The 17,393-nt window shown below is 49.0% G+C and overlaps 1 protein-coding gene across 5 annotated transcripts in view; it reads left to right on the top strand.

The window, feature by feature from the left end:
• The window catches only part of NDRG4 (NDRG family member 4), an 87,582-nt gene that overhangs the window by 35,612 nt on the left and 34,577 nt on the right, over positions 1-17,393 (top strand). For 4 of the 5 annotated variants that reach the window (XM_038753563.1, XM_038753559.1, XM_038753560.1 and 1 more), the window contains exon 3: positions 5,114-5,158. In XM_038753563.1, coding sequence (XP_038609491.1) covers positions 5,114-5,158 — 45 coding nt within the window. Of the gene's footprint in view, positions 1-5,113; positions 5,159-16,306; positions 16,603-17,393 lie in introns of those variants that run through there. The other variant, XM_038753562.1, reaches the window with a different exon arrangement.

The following is a 17,393-nucleotide window of genomic DNA, read 5'->3' as shown; positions in this document are numbered from 1 at the left end:
TTTCCTCATAAATTTATCATTGATCCGTCTTAAATTCTTGGTACTTTTAATGGCCCCCTCAGAGGTGTACTTCCATAAATAGTAGCTGTCTGACCTTTCTTTAATTATGATTTGGGAGGAGTTCAACTCAGCAGGCTCCTGAAGTCTGGATCCGAGGTGGGCTGGGCGGGGGAAGGAGAGAGGGAACTGTAAACTGCTTATTTCTCTCTTTTAAGCATATAAGAGGAGTGGGTGGGGGGAGGAGGACCCCGGGAGAGAGGCAGCCAAATGCAGGAAGAGAAGAGGCACCAATGATGGGAAGAATTCCCGAGCAAGCAGAAGAGCAGGTGTGGGGAATTTTACGGATCAGAGCTGGCTGGCAGGCCCCCCCGCCCCAGCCCCGTAGTTAGGTTGGGCTAATTACCTTGCATCTACCCCAGCGCTTGGTACAGTGCCTGGCACATAGAGCTTAAATGCTTTTGTTGTTATTATTATTACTACTATTAATAATAATAATTAACTTGTTTGGGTTCAGATTCCTCACCACCCCCTTGTTGTCATTTTTGAGCTTGGAAGTAGCCCACTAGGTCAACTGGTACAGTCCACTTTTCTTAACTGCAACTACATTTAATAATAATAATAATAATAATCATGTTGGTAGTTAAGCGCTTACTATGTGCAGAGCAATGTTCTAAGCACTGGGATGGCGGAATACAAGGAGATGAGGTTGTCCCACATGGGGCTCACAGTCTTAATCCCCATTTTGCAGATGAGGGAACTGAGGCACAGAGAAGTGAGGTGACTTGCCCAAGGTCATGCAGCAGACATGTGGGGGAGGCGGGATTCGAACCCATGACCTGCAACTCCCAAGCCCACGCTCTTCCCACTGAGCCACGCTGCTTCCGAGCTGGGCAAGGGCTTACTGGAGTGAGCCAGGCTGGGACGTTTTTACTCCTTCAAGGCTCTAGAAAAGGAGGAACAACGGAAACTAGAAAATAGAAACTCTCGAGAAAAAGTAGCCACGGAGAAACCGCAGGCAGCCATGCCTGAGAAAATCCTACGTTTCTTTATCTGGCCAAGGTTGTCGCCCTGCACATTCATGGAAAACTTTGCCATGCCTTCACCCCCATCCCTTCTACACCCTTTTCTAGCCTTGTTACATCCAGCAGTCAGTGGTATTAATTGCTTACTATGTGCAGAGCAGTGTACTAAGCACTTGGGAGAGCACAATATACAAAAGAGTTAGACTCATTCTCTGCCCTGCTCGTCACAGGACTGAAAGCTACTTGTGGATAGGGAACGTGTCTATCAACTCTGTTAAACTGTTCCCTCCCAAGCGTGTAATACAACTCTGTTATATTGTACTCTCCCAAGTGTGTAATACAGTGCTCTGCACACAGTAAATGCCATTTACTGATTGATTCCTTGATTGATTGACCCTGGAGGAAGCACCATTTCTCTATCCATATTTCTTCTTCTCTTCTCCCAGCCAACTTTCTTCTTCCACTCTTTAAGTTCAGCAGCAGCCCTTGGGCTTGGCAAAGAAAGGACGGAGAGAAGAAAGTCAAACCAAGCTTGAAGCTCAAGACTGACTCTGTGAGCATTGACACTCGGGTCTCTGGCAGTCACTACAGCTTCAAATGTAATTGTAGGATACGTGTTCAGTACTAGAATCTCCAACCAGCAGGTCTCATTTTTCTCTTCAAGAATTTCTTCTCAAGTAAATGATCAATTTAATCACTTCTTAAGCTTAATTCCGGTGGGGTTTTTTTTACGGTATTAAGCTCTTACTATGTGTCAAGTGCTGTTCTAAGCACTGGGGTAATTTTTTTAATGGCATTTATTAAGCGCTTACTATGTGCAAAGCACTGTTCTAAGCGCTGGGGAGGTTACAATGTGATCAGGTTGTCTCACGGGGGGCTCACAGTCTTTATCCCCATTTTACAGATGAGGTAGCTGAGGCACAGAGAAGTGAAGTGACTTGCCCAAAGTCACACAGCTGACAAGTGGCGGAGCCGGGATTTGAACCCACGACCTCAGACTCCAAAGCCCGGGCTCTTTCCACTGAGCCACGCTGCTTCCCTAATTACAAGTTAATCAGGTCGGACTCAGTCCCTGTCCCACATGGGGCTTATAGTTTAGGAGAGAGAATAAGTATTGAATCCACAATTTGCTGTCGAGGAAACTGAGGCACAGAGAAGTTAAGTGATTTGCCCAAAGTCACACAGCTGGCAATTGGCGGAGCTGGGATTTGAACCCATGACCTTGGACTCCAGAGCCCGGGCTCTTTCCACTGAGCCACGCCGCTTACTTCACAAATACTACAATTATTAGTGGTAGTAATAGTAGTAGTAGGTATCTCTAAGCGCTGAGGATGGGTATAAGGACCAGATGAACCACTTGGGCCCTTTTGTCATCCAGGGCATGTTGTCCTGGAAGCTTGGCATCACCTTACTGATGCAAAGCCAGGAGAAGGTGCTGGCAAAATCCAAAGCTCAGACCCAAACGTCAGACTGCATCCCTGCGTATTTAGCTGCAGACACGGTCGTCTGTGTGCGCTCAGAGCCGGTCACGTGATTGGGGCTTGACGATGTTGGGATTCTCCCTCCAGACAAGTCAGAGTTACGACGACGACGGGCTTGCCGGTGTGGCCCACACCACGCTCGGCGAACACCGACGGGGCTGGAAAACAACGTGGCCTAGTGGAAAGAGCACGGGCCTGGGGGTTAGAGGACCTGAGCTCTAATCCTGGCTCTGCCTCTTGTCTGCTGTGTCACCTTGGACCATCAATCAATCAATCAATCAATCGTATTGAGCGCTTACTGTGTGCAGAGCACTGTGCTAAGCACTTGGGAAGTACAAGTTGGCAACATATAGAGACAGTCCCTACCCAACAGTGGGCTCACAGTCTAGAAGGGGGAGACAGAGAACAAAACCAAACATATTAACAAAATAAATAGAATAGATATGTACAAGTAAAATAAATAAATAGAGTAATAAATATGTACAAACATATATACATATATACATGTGCTGTGGGGAAGGGAAGGAGGTAAGACGGGGGGATGGAGAGGGGGACGAGGGGGAGAGGAAGGAAGGGGCTCAGTCCGGGAAGGCCTCCTGGAGGAGGTGAGCTCCCAGTAGGGCCTTGAAGGGAGGAAGAGAGCTAGCTTGGCGGATGGGCAGAGGGAGGGAATTCCAGGCCCAGGGGATGACGTGGGCCGGGGGTCGATGGCGGGACAGGCGAGAGCGAGGTACGGTGAGGAGATTAGCAGCGGAGGAGCGGAGGGTGCGGGCTGGGCTGGAGAAGGAGAGAAGGGAGGTGAGGGAGGAGGGGGCGAGGGGATGGACAGCCTGGAAGCCCAGGGTGAGGAGTTTCTGCCTGATGCGCAGATTGATTGGTAGCCACTGGAGATTTTTGAGGTGACAAGTCATGTCACTTCTCCGTTCCTCCTCTATGAAATGGAGATTAAATCCTCCTCCCTCTGATTTAGTCCATGAGCCCCTGTAGGACAGGGACCGTGTCCAACCTGATCATCATAATAATAATAATGATGGCATTTATTAAGCGCTTACTATGTGCAAAGCACTGTTCTAAGCGCTGGGGAGGTTACAAGGCGATCAGGTTGTCCCACGTGGGGCTCACACATCATCTTGTATCAGTGCTTAGTACAGTGCCTGGCATATAGTAAGCAGCGTGGCTCAGTGGAAAGAGCCCGGGCTTTAGAGTCAGAGGTCGTGGGTTCAAATCCCAGCTCTGCCAACTGTCAGCTGTGTGACTTTGGGTAAGTCACTTCACTTCTCTGGGCCTCATCTGTAAAATGGGGATTAAGACTGTGAGCCCCCCGTGGGACAACCTGATCACCTTGTAACCTCCCCAGTGCTTAGAACAGTGCTTGGCACATAGTAAGCGCTTAATAAATGCCATGATTATTATTATTATTAAGCACTTTAATGCACCACTGGTGGCTGCGGTGGTGGACATTGTGGTTAGGGGTGTGATTTGACCTCTGAGCCGTGAGGAGCATGAAATTCTGCTTCTCTAGCCACAACTGCCTACCGACTTTTTGATTTCTGTAGGTAGTGTATTTGTTCTTGTCTTTTTATACTGTTTTAATGTTTTATTGCTTCATTGTCTGTGATAAGTCTGCCTCCAGTCCCCTTTCCCTCACTTATATTCATAGCTTGTCAGCCCCTCAAGGGATTCAATCATTCAGTCATATTTGTTGAGCACTTACTGTGTACAAAGTAATAAACAGCCTCATTCCCTGCCCACAATGAACTTAAAGTCTAGAGGAGGAGACAGACATTATCTACTTGTTTTGTTGTCTGTCTCCCCCATTCTAGACTGTGAGCCCGTTGTTGGGTAGGGATTGTCTATATCTGTTGCCGAATTGCTTAGTAGAGTGCTCTGCACACAGTAAGCGCTCAATAAATATGAATGAATAAATAAATAAATTATTAAATAAATTAAAAATGAGGGTCTGTGTCTAATTCCCACCTGTTTACTCTTTGCCAAGACTTAGTACAATGAACTGCACACAGTAAGCGCATAATAAATACTATTACTGCTACTACAGTCATCTCCAGGCCAGACCCCTGTCCCAGAGCAAATACCAAGGACTGCCAGGAAGAGGGAGGAGATGATAAATAAATAATCATTATGGCACTTGTTAAGCACTTACTATGTGGCAAGCACTAGGGTAAATACAAGCTAATCAGGTTGGACGCGGTCCCTCTCCCACATCGAGTTCACAGTCTAAGAAAGAGGGAGAAGGATTGACTGTCCATTTTACAGATGAAGTAACTGAGGCAGAGAGAAGTTAAGCGCCCAAAGTCACACAACAGACATGTGATAGAGCCAGAATCAGAACTCAGGTCCTCTGACCCCAGTCCGAGGCTGTTTCCACTGGGCCATGCTGCTTCTTGTGATCTGACTCAGGGGTAAGACATGACCAGGAATAACTAATCAAGGAAAATCTCACTGAGAGCCAAGGAAGGCACCCCACTGAAGGCCGGATAAAAGGATGTAGGGGCTCGCAAACCTCCATCTTGAGACAAAGGCCCTTTGTACCCTGCCCAGGCTGGTCTCTGATTCTGAACATTTCTCCCTGTTTGTTTGATTTCCCTCCAGGAGAGCTCTGACACCTTCCTCTCCGCTGTGGACACCGACTGGAAGGTAAGACTCGCGGTAGGGCCTTTCTTAGCTTCTGTCCCGCTGCAGATTTCCAGGCCCAGGGCCTTAAAGATAGACCCATTCAAGGGGGACACGGGTAAAAAAGGAAATGGGAAACAGCCCCTCACTCCCACCCCACTGAGGAGGGTCTATCTTTAGGCCCCTTAGCTAGACTAGAGGTTTTTACCCTGGGCCCATGAGAGCTGGCCATCCATCGAGCTAATTAAAGCGGGGAGGGGAAGGCACAGCTCTTCTAAGAGCTCTGCTAGGATGGGGGTCTGGGGAGTTGGTTGGTTTGCTAAGCCATTAGTCTCTCACAGTTGAAAGATTAGTAGAGGAAGGAGGCTGAGAAGAGGGTGTTGATTGTTGTGGGGTGATGAGGGAGCTCCACGACAGGCGGAGAAATGGCGGAGTCATCTGAATCAGCATTTTCCTCCAGTTAATTCCAAGCTGATTTCAGAAATAGCTGCTGTTTCCGTGGCAGCAGTTGCCACAGCAACAACTCTCCTTCTTAATTAGATGGTATCTCGCCTCCAACTCTGAAAACAATTTTTGTTTTTCAAACTGGTGTTCCTCTCACTTCCTTTCTCCCTATCCCTGGACCGAAGCTACTTATTTCTCCCTTCTCAGACATTTCCACTCTAAACCTGTTTGTTCCTGGGTCCCGCAAGACGCTTGTCTGGTTTGGATGTCCTCACTGGCAAAAAGAGCTATTTATTGAGGTGTAAGCATGATATTTGTCTAATCTGCCAAAGGGAGCTATTCATGAACACTTGAGAGAAATAACAGCGACCAAAGGATTGTCGCAAAGGGGTTGAAAATCAATTTGCAAGCGATTTGGATCTATTTGGGGATTATTTTCCCCCGTGTGAACCCATCTACCTCCTCATCAAACAGAAACTCCTTACCATCTCACTACTAAAACCCGGTCCACAAATTTTGCTCCTGTAAAGCCAACCTACTCACTGTACCTCGAGCTCATCTATCTCGCCATTGCCTCTTGCCCACATCATGTCTCTGGTCTGGAATGCCCTCCCTTTTCCCTTTTTTGACAGACTGTAACTCCCCCCAACCTTCAAAGACTTATTGAAGACATTTTCTCCAGGAAACCTTCCCTAACTAAGCCCTCATTTCCCACCCCCTTCCGCATCACCCTGACTTGCTCCCTTTATTTACCACTTCCTGACAGTCCCAGAGCACTTATGTAGAGAAGCAGCGTGGCTCAGTGGAAAGAGCCCGGGCTTGGGAGTCAGAGGTCATGGGTTCAAATCCCGGCTCCGCCACTTGTCAGCTGTGTGACTTTGGGCAAGTCACTTAACTTCTCTATGCCTCAGTTCCCTCATCTGTAAAATGGGTATTAAGACTGTGAGCCCCACAGGGGACAACCTGATCACCTTGTATCCTCCCCAGTGCTTAGAACAGTGCTTTGCACATAGTAAGCGCTTAACAAATGCCATCATTATTATTATTATTATCTCCGTAATTTATTTATATGTCTCCCCCTCTAGACTGTAAGCTCGTTTTGGGCAGGGAATGTGTCTGTTGTACTCTCCCAAGCGCTTAGTACAGTACTCTGCACACGGTAAGCACCCAGTGTGGGCAGGGAATGTGTCAGTTGATTGTTATATTGAACTCTCCCAAGTGCTTAGTACAGTGCTCTGCAGACAGCAGGCTCTCAGTAAATACGACTGAATGAACGAATAAATAAATATGACTGATGGACCAGAGTGAAAAAACCTTAACTTCTGTTGCAGCCCAGATCGAGACGTTTGTATTTAGATAAAGGATGTAGAATGTTTAGGGGACCTAGATGAAAATGTATATCCCCTGGGAGGACTGGAAGGATGAGAGAGTCTGTCATGTTGAATATTTTGACTCCTGGCCCTTGTGCGACTGAAGTTGGGGGTATTAAGTCTGTTGAGCTTGATTCGAAAGGAGAATCATCGGGATGGGCATTAACAGAGCTTCAGGAGGGTGGCATTCTGACTTTGGGGACCACCCAAAGGTTTTCAGGAGGGCAGCCAATCATCAGGAGCAGTGCAACCGGAAAAATAAGTCTTGGCACAGGAATCCCACCTACTCTTCTCCCGATGGTTCTTTCATCTCCGCCCAGTGCCAGTACGGTGGGTGAGACATCCACTAATTACTTGTTTTTCTCTTTTCTGATGGGGATTATAAATGGCACACTCTCTTTATTCTCCCCGGCACTTTCTGATTTCAAAGCATCTTACCAAGAGTCCCTCATTCACGCCCCCGGTCTCCTTCTTCTCTCCCCCTGCCTCCACTGTTCCAAAGAGGAGAAACCGAGGCAGAGGGAGAGCGGCAGCCTCAATCAATCAATCAGTCAATCGTATTTAGTGAGTGCTTACTGTGTGCAGAGCACTGTACTAAGCACTTGGGAAGTACAAGTTGGCAACATATAGAGACAGTCCCTACCCAACAGTGGGCTTACAGTCTAAAAGGGGGAGACAGAGAACAAAACCAAACATACTAACAAAATAAAATAAATAGAAACTTAAATGGCCACTCTTCTGCCTACTTAAGCATATGGCTTCCCCTGAGGAAAAGTCAGCAGTTCTTGCCTCACTCTGCCCTTAATAAGAGTTCAGGGAGGCGAACAGCTCTTAGACAGGTGATCAGCCAAAGCCCTTCCATCCCTGAAGGGCAGGCTCACTTCTGCCAAGGACTCTGCAGTCCTCAGGCTGGAAGCCACCGAGCCAGTGAGCGTCCGATCACTCTGGGCCATCCATTCGTCGGGGAGGCAGAACAGTGCTTTGCACATAGTAAGCGCTTAATAAATGCCGTTAAAAAAAGAAAAAACAGTGCATCCGGCCTCGTGATTCAGGGTGGGTGGCTAATAGTGGAAAGAGCCTGGGCCCTGGGAGTCAGAGGACCTGGGTTCTAATCCTGGCTCTGCCACTTGCCTGCTGTGTGACCAGGGCGAGTCCGCTTCTCTATGCCTCAGTTCCCTTATTGGCAAAATGGGGATTCATTACTTGTTCTTCCTCCTACTTACACTGTGAGTTGGGTAGGGACTGTCTCTATATGTTGCCAGCTTGTACTTCCCAAGCGCTTAGTACAGTGCTCTGCACACAGTAAGTGCTCAATAAATACGATTGATTGATTGTGAGGCCCTTATTCATTCATTCAATCGTGTTTATTGAGCACTTACTGTGTGCAGAGCACTGTACTAAGCGCTTGGGAAGTACAAGTTGGCAACATATAGAGATGGTCCCTACCCAACAGTGGGCTCACAGTCTAGAAGGGGGAGACAGAACAAAACAAAACATGTTAACAAAATAAAATAAATAGAATGAATGTGTACAAATAAAATAGAGTAATAAATACGTACAAACATATATACAGGTGCTGTGGGGAGGGGAAGGAGGTAAGCCGGGGGGATGGAGAGGGGAAAGAGGGGGAGAGGAAGGAGGGGGCTCAGTTTGGGAAAGATCTGATCGATTATTTTGTATCTACCCCAGCGCTTAGTATGGTGCTTGGAACATAACGCTAAACAAAAACCACAGTTACCCCAAAGGAACTAGGTGAAATCCAGCAGTCATGCAGTGGGCTCTTACTTAGGGACGGCATTTGTCTTGGGAGCCCATTGAAGGTGCTTAATAAACACTACTAATGTATAGAAACTAACAGCTGAGAGGAATCTCAGAGGTCACACCTCATCTATTCCTCAGCCAACAAACCACCCCCCAAAGAGGGATGACGCCATTTATTTAAGCATCTCCGGAACAGGACACTCCCAAAGCTAGATGAAGTCGCCGAGTTTCTGGGGAAATATTCAAAACGGGCTCTTGTTCTTCCTTCCCGCACCTGCCCTGACAAACAATTAGTCTGAGAGGGCAGGATCGCCTCGTGGAAAGAACAAGGGCTTGGGAGTCAAAGCTTGTTGTTGGGGAGGGCTTGTCCCTATTTGTTGCTGAATTGTACTTTCCAAGCGCTTAGTACAGTGCTCTGCACACAATGAGCGCTCAATAAATATGATTGAATGAATGAATGTGCTAATCCTGGCTCCACCACTTGTCTGTTGTGTGATATTGGACAAGTCATTTAATTTATCTGTGCCTCAGTTACCTCACCTCTAAAATGGGGAGGAAGACTGTGAGCCTCATGTGGGACACGGACTGTGTCCATCCTGATTATCTTGTATCTGTCTACCCCAGCGCTTAGTAAAGTGCCGAGCACAGAGAAGCAGCGTGGCTCAGTGGAAAGAGCCCGGGCTTTGGAGTCAGAGGTCATGGGTTCAAATCCCGGCTCTGCCAATTGTCAGCTGGGTGACTTTGCGCAAGTCACTTCACTTCTCTGTGCCTCAGTTACTTCATCTGTAAAATGGGGATTAAAACTGTGAGCCCCCCTGTGGGACAACCTGATCACCTTGCAACCTCTCCAGCACTTAGAACAGTGCTTTGCACATAGTAAGCGCTTAATAAATGCCATTATTATTATTATTAAAAGTGCCTAACAATACCTTTTTTTAAGACTAGCATTTATTGAGCACTGTCTCTTTGCAGAGTACTCTTCTAAGCGTTGGGCTACTACAGTAGAATGAATCGACCTGCTCCTTGCCCTGTAAGAGTTAGCAATCTCGTACTAAAATAAATTACAAATAGGAGGAATCACTGTACTAAGCGCTTGGGAAAGTACAATAAAGGACTTACATGCTGCAACCTGTACTTCTCAAGTGCATAGTACAGTGCTCTGCACACAGTAAGCGCTCAATAAATACGATTGAATGAATGAATGAATGAATTAGAGAGCTAAAAGCCAAGGAGCAATCCCTTCCCCCAACACTGTGCTTTGGTGAGGAATCATGTAGTATTTCTCATAAAGAGCTCTTTTAATGTAGAAAGCTACCCGAGGGGGAGAATTCCGCCCTTTGTGCTTGAGAACCAACCTTCTCCAGGCCAGGTTTACTGAGTATTTTGTGCTGGAAGACCCCTGGGCCGTGACCCAGGGAACTGCCAATAATTATGGTAATTGTTAAGCTCTTAATATTTGCCAGGCACTGTACTAAGCACTGGGGTGGATACAAACAAACCGAGTTGGACACAGCCCCTGTCCCGTATGGGGCTCACAGTCTCCATCCCCCTTTTACAGATGAGGTAACTGAGGGAGGGAGAGGCTGTGACTTACCCAAGGTCACACAGCACTGCAAATGCCCGCCCATTAGCTTCCTCCGGAGAGGCAGGCCAGAGGAGGTCCAGCGGGCCTCAGGGCATCCTGGTCCTCTGGACTCTTCCCGAATCCCAAGGAATGGGAAAGGAGGATGCACTCCCAGGCCTGCTGCAAACAAAGATTTGTAGGTGTCATTTGGGGGACAATTTTGTTTGGTTGGAAGTCAAGCGAGGCTAATAATAATGATACTTGTGGTATTTGTTCAACACTTTCTATGTGCTAAGCAGCGGCGTGGGTATCCAACGCTTAGAACAGTGCTTTGCACATAGTAAGTGTGCAGAGCACTGTACTAAGCGCTTGGGAAGTACAAGTCGGCAACATATAGAGACAGTCCCTACCCATCAGCGGGCTCACAGTCTAGAAGGGGGAGACAGACAACAAAACAAAACATATTAACAAAATAAAATAAATAGAATAAATATGTACAAATAAAATAAATAAATAAATAGAGTAATAAGTACGTACATTACCAGGCATCATACTAAGGGCTGGGGTAGATACAAACTAATCTGTTTGGATTCGGTCCCTGTCCCACATAGAGCTCATGGTCTCAATCCCCATTTTACAGATGCGATAACTGAGGCCCAAAGAAGTGACTGTATAAATATCTGTAATTTTATTTATTTGTACTGATGTCTGTCTGCCTTCCTCTAGACTGTCAGTTTGTTCGGGGCAGGAAATATCACTGTTTATTGTTGTATTGTACTTTCCCAAGCACTTAATACAGTGCTCAGCACACAGTAAACGCTCAGTAAATACCATTAAATGAATGAACAGTAATGACTTGCCCAAGGTCCCACAGCAGACAAGTAGTGGAGCCAGGATTAGGATTCAGGTCCTTCTGACTCTCTATCCACTGAGTCACGTTGCTTCTCTTCCCCATCAGGCCTCTTCCCACCCGCTTTTGGTTCTGTGTTTTGGTACATCTCTCATTTTGGGGAGTTGCTGCATCTCCATTTTGCCTCTCCACCTCCCTGCAGCCGCCTGGGTGAGGATCCAATTAGAGGTCAATTGGTCAATTTCAATATGTGAAATTATTTTACTCCATTTATCTGCTCAAGCTCACCCATTTCTTTAAAATTGTAGTTCCCCTCCTCCTCCTTCAAGTTTTTTTTTTTGTTTTCCCTGATCCCTTACCCCTCTTTTTCTGCCAGTACCCTCTAACAATTATTGCAGCTTGAATATGTGAATATGTGACTAGGTCACCTCCAGCAGGAGAAGGACAAGAGATGGGGAGAGGATCTGCTTCTAAGATTCTTTCACCCTCGGCCCTCCTCCCTCTGTTCTCTCCATCCCTCATCGCAATTTTCCTAAGTTTCTCCAGCAGGACTGAAAGTCAGAAGAAGCAGAGAAAAAGGCAAAGGGGATAGATCCCCCTCACCACCCCACAGCAGCCCCCGACTCCAGCTTCCAGATGGTGAATGTGTTTCGCCGTGGAGGCAGGTGGCAGGATCTGGGAAGTGGGGAGATGGGACCGAGACTTGATGCCTAGGAAAAGGGGGAACCCGGTGAAACGGGTCCCGTTATTCCGCTCCGGGTTTGCTTGATTGATTTCCTGTGTCATTGGGTGGTGGGGGAAGAGAAGAGTCAGAGACCTGGGAGAAACTCTAGGGCAGGCAGACGTGTGAGGGTGCAGGGGGAAAAGTGGTTACTGCCTTTCATCCTTCGAAACCTGGTCCGGGGATAATCAGGTTGTGTTGATCCAGGGCCCCTGGTCTGTTTCCTTGGGGTTTGAAATCGTCAGGGTAACGGGACTGTTTGTCATCAATCCTGGGCTCAGGAAAGAACTTGGAATGAAATAGGATTAGGGGCCGCGGGGCTGGAGAAAGGGATTGGGAAGTGCACCAAGGGAGGGGCCCCAGGGCTGGGAAGCAGGCTGTACGGCCTGCCTCTCTACTCAGACCTCCAGAAGTGCCAGGCTTTGATGAGTGGAGGGCCTGGTCCACCCACATTTTGCATAGGAGTGGGCCAGGGCCGTCTGGCTGATCAGGGGGTGGATCCACTGAACATAGGACTGGCTGTGTGTGTGTGTGTGTGTTTGTGAATTTGTGAAAGAGAGAGAGACTCTGACTCTGCAGGGCAGGGATGGGGGAGGGAGAGCGCTCAGCTTAACAAGGGCAGCAGAAATCCTTGAGCCAGTGAAGCTGCAGCAGACAGGTGGAGGAGAGGGCACAGAGAGAGGATGGGGGCTTTGGCAGTTCCCTCACCCCCTCTCTTCCTTAGGCGGCAGCTGCGGGAGCAAGAGCCTGCAGGTCCTCCCGTCTGGAGCCGTGTTGTGAGAGAGAGGCTCTCAAGATGTCCCTGAGGAAGGGGCCTGGCCCTCTCCTGCCTTCCCCCTGCCCCCTTCTGCCCTCCTGCCCCAGGGTCTGGGGTTGTGGGGGGTTATAAACTTCCTCAGGAAGAGGGTGAGGAGACAGAGAAAGGTAGGTGACCCAGAAAAAAGAGGGGACAGACTGGACATCTTTGAAGGCAAGAGATTGAGGCTGCTACGGCTTTGATGGAAACTAAGTCCGGGGCAGACCCTGGCCCTGGGGTATCCTGCCTCAGTTACTTGCTCCTCCTCCTTCCCCCACCCCCAATTCGTTCATTCATTCAATTATATTTATTGAGTGCTTACTGTGTGCAGTGCACTGTACTAAGTACTTGGGTGGCGTTGTCTGCATGAGGGAGAAATGGAAATGACAGCCAGGAGTTGATTCAAATTGGCAAATTGGGGATTGTGGAAGTAAAGCTACCAGTTACTTACTTGGTTTTGGCAAGATATATATATATTTGTGTGTGTCTGTGTGTCTGTATTAATGTTTGTCTCACCCTCTAGACTGTGAGTTTGTTGTGGGCAGGAATGTCTCTGTTGTTATATCATCAATCGTATTTATTGAGCGCTTACTGTATGCAGAGCACTGTACTAAGCGCTTATATTGTACTCTCCCAGTGCTTAGTAGCGTGGCTTGGTGGGAAGAGCACAGGCTTTGGAGTCAGAGGTCATGGGTTCAAGTCCTGGCTCCACCACTTGTCAGCTGTGTGAATTTGGGCCAGTCACTTCACTTCTCTGTGCTGCAGTTACCTCATCTGTAAAATGGGGATTAAGACTGTGAGACCCCGTTGGACAACCTGATCCCCTTGTAACCTCCCCAGTGCTTAGAACAGTGCTTTGCACATAATAAGTGCTTAATAAATGCCATTATTATTATTATTATTACACTGCTTTGCACACAGTAAGTGCTCAATAAATATGATTGATTGAATGAATGAGCCGTGATTAGAAATGAGCTTTTTCCATGGGGAGCTCACCTGGCTCTCCCTCAGCTCTCTCTTACCCTGCTCCTCTTCCTAGGTGCAAACCGGGAGATATATCCGATGCCCGCACCCAGTCAGGCATGTCCTTGCCCCCCACCCGCCCTTTTTATGGTATTTGTTAAGTGCTTAGTATGTGGCAGGCACTGTACTAAGCGTTGGGATAGAAACAAGCCAGTGGAGCTGGACACAGTCCATGTCCCACATGGGGTGCACAGTATAAATCCCCATTTTACAGATGAGCTAACTGAAGCCCGGAGAAGTGGAGTGACTAGCCCAAGGTCACACAGAGGACAAGTGGCGGAAGCAGGATTAGAACCCCGATCTTTCTGACTCCCAGCCCCATGCTGTATCCACTAGGTTTCTCAATCTGCCCCCAATCTGCTGCTGCTCCCTATCGAACGCCCCGGTCCCTGGGGGAGGGAAAGAGGTGGATTCTTGGAAAGGAAACTCTGCTCCAGGGATGACCCGCATGAAGCAGGACTGCAGCTCCTAATGGATGGACTGAAGTAATTATACTGTTTACTGCCCTTTATTAATTAATTAATTAATTAATGATAGCATTTATTAAGTGCTTACTATGTGCAAGGCACTGTTCTTAGCGCTGGGAGGTTACAAGGTGATCAGGTTGTCCCACCGGGGCTCACAGTCTTCATCCCCATTTTAATAATAGTAATAATGATGGTATTTATTAAGCGCTTACTATGTGCAAAGCACTGTTCTAAGCGTTGGGGAGGTTACAAGGTGATCAGGTTGTCCCACGGGGGGCTCACAGTCTTCATCCCCATTTTCCAGATGAGGGAACTGAGGCCCAGAGAAGTGAAGTGACTTGCCCAAAGTCACACAGCTGACAAGTGGCGGAGCCGGGATTAGAACCCATGACCTCTGACTCCAAAGCCCGGGCTCTTTCCACTGAGCTGCGCTGCTTCTCAGCTTCTCATTTTCCAGATGAGGGAACTGAGGCCCAGAGAAGTGAAGTGACTTGCCCAGAGTCACACAGCTGACAATTGGCAGAGCTGGGATTTGAACCCATGACCTCTGACTCCAAAGCCCGGGCTCTTTCCACTGAGCCAAGCTGCTTCTTTATGCTAAGGGCCAGGAGAGAATCCACAGGTGGGAATGACAGTCCCTGTCCCCCTTTTAGACTGTGAGCCCACTGTTGGGTAGGGACTGTCTCTATATGTTGCCAACTTGTACTTCCCAAGCGCTTAGTACAGTGCTCTGCACACAGTAAGCGCTCAATAAATACGATTGATGATGATGATGAGGGCTGTGGAGAGAGACTTACCTAAAGGAATGACCCACGATCGGAGGAGTCCTTGGCTGTGTGCACTGAATCTACATGAAGTCAACTTTTTGGGCCCCTGGGTGTGTCTGTGGATGCTTTTCAATTTAACCCCATCTCCGATCTTCTGCTCCAGTGTACGTCCTCACAATAATGATGGCATTTGCTAAGCGCTCAGTCCGTTCCAGGCACTGTACTAAGCGCTGGGGCGGGTACAAGCAAATCGAGATGGACACGGCCCCAGGTGGGGCTCACAGCCTCGATCCCCATTTTACCAATGAGGTAACTGGGGCCCAGAGAAGTGAAGTCTCCTGTCCAAGGCCACACAGCAGGCGAGTGAAGAGAAGCAGCGTGGCGCAGTGGAAAGAGCTCGGGCTTTGGAGTCAGAGGTCATGGGTTCAAATCCCGGCTCCGCCAATTGTCAGCTGGGTGACTTTGGGCAAGTCACTTCACTTCTCTGGGCCTCAGTTATCGCATCTGTAAATGGGGATTAAGACTGTGAGCCCCACCGTGGGACAACCTGATCACCTTGTAACCTCCCCAGTGCTTAGTACAGTGCTTTGCACATAGTAAGCGCTTAATAAATGCCATTGTTTAAGTGGCAGAACCGGGATTGGAATCCCTGGGCTTCCGATTCCCAGGCCCGTGCTCTATCCACTGCGCCACGCTGCTTCCCTACTGTGTACGTCCTTGTGAGTCTGTCGGTTTGCCTGGGTTTCCCATGTCTATAGATGTGCAACTGGAGAAAAGGAATGGGAAAATTGGAGAAAATTGGAGAAGCAGCGTGGAGCTCGGGCTTTGGAGTCAGAGGTCGTGGGTTCGAATCCCGGCTCTGCCACACGCCTGCTGTGTGACCTTGGGCAAGTCACTTCACTTCTCTGAGCCTCAGTTGCCTCATCTGTAAAATGAGGATTAAGACTGTGAGCCCCGCGTGGGACAACGTGATCACCCAGTGCTTAGAACAGTGCTTTGCACAGAGTAACGCTTAACAAATGCCATCATTATTATTATTATTATTATTAATAAAGGAAGGGCCCTGAGGCCTTGGGATCCCAGGAAAGCAGCCTGCAGGGCCTGCCTCTCTTTAGACCTCCAGAAGTGCCAGGCTTCAATGAGTGGGGGGTGGCTGGGGGCCTCCCACATTCTGCATAGGAGCTGCCTGGCAGATCAGGGGGAGGGTCTGGCTCTGTGGATGTTTCCTTGTGTGTGAGTGTGCGGTGCACAAGTGATTATCCCTGTGCTTGTGTGACTGCCCATATGTGCCTGGTAGCTGAGGAGGGAAGGAGGATGAAGGAGGAAACCATCAGTAATGATTTTTGCAGGGGGGTGGGGAGCGAAGAAGTGGGGAAAAAAGATCCTTGGAGCCAATTGGAGCATGAATAATTTACCCACTGACCAATCGGCAGGCTCTCGGACTCCATTTCAGCAAGTGACTGCAAAAAAAATCCCTGTGGCAAGCAGAGAAGGGGGAGGGATTAATTCCAGGACTGGTGTTGGTGTATAAATCCAAGCGAAGAGGCGGGCCCCGTTGCAGAGCTGAGCATCCCAACCCTGCCATCGGTCCTCGTTTCCACGCTCCTGCCGGTAACTAAGGCCGTTGGCATCGGTTCTCCTCCCCGTCCTCCCAAGGAAACACCACCGGCGCCGGCTCTGCAAGATGCCCGAGTGTTGGGATGGGGTGAGTTCCACACGGGGCCGGAGGGGAGGGCAGGGGCAGAGAAGGGCGAGAAGGACCGTATCCCAGCGGCACCTCCCTCTTTCCCGATGCTGCCCAGGTGGGCTCGTGGTGGGGATTGAGGGGTGCAGAGGTCACGGTAGAGGTCCTCTCCTCCCCACTCGCTCCAAGCGGCCCCCAAGCCACTTCCAGGGCCAGAGCCGGACGACCCCCTTAAAGAAGGAAGATACTTCTGCAACTGCCGCTGTTGAGCGGGCGGACTCCTTGGTTCCAGGCCTGAGAGGTGGAAACCAACAAGCTGGGGAAAGGAGAGACTCTGGATCCCCGAAGGAAAGAGGCAGCTTTCGGGGGGATGTGTGTGTGTGTGTAAATAGACCTATGTGTAGAGTTGCAGCTGTCATCGCTGCCTCTTTGGGTCCCCGCCAAACCGTGGGCGGGCTGGGGGAGGGAAAGCGGTGCCGTTCTGTCACTTGTGAATTCTGTGCATGTCTGAGCCCCCTTCTCCATCTCCCACGTCGACTGGACGAGCCCTGCTACAAGCCCTGCCGTTGCACCAGATGTTGCTGGGGAGGGGGACAGCCGGGCAGGCTTTGCTTCCTGATGGAACATGGTGTGGCGCGCGTGCTCGAGTCTTATTTGTGCACACCCTGATTGACTCCTTTCAAGGGTATACCTCGAGGGCGTTGTCTGGGGGTGCATTCCAAGGGGGACGCGCACTGCCAAAGGTGAATGGGTTTCACAAGGTGGGTGTGTGTGTGTCCGTCCTTTCCGCCTCATCCCTTGGCAGCATCGGA

The sequence above is a fragment of the Tachyglossus aculeatus genome, chromosome 11 (assembly GCF_015852505.1).
Source record: "Tachyglossus aculeatus isolate mTacAcu1 chromosome 11, mTacAcu1.pri, whole genome shotgun sequence".
NCBI classification, from domain to species: domain Eukaryota; kingdom Metazoa; phylum Chordata; class Mammalia; order Monotremata; family Tachyglossidae; genus Tachyglossus; species Tachyglossus aculeatus.
This window is presented reverse-complemented; position numbering and strand designations above follow the sequence as displayed.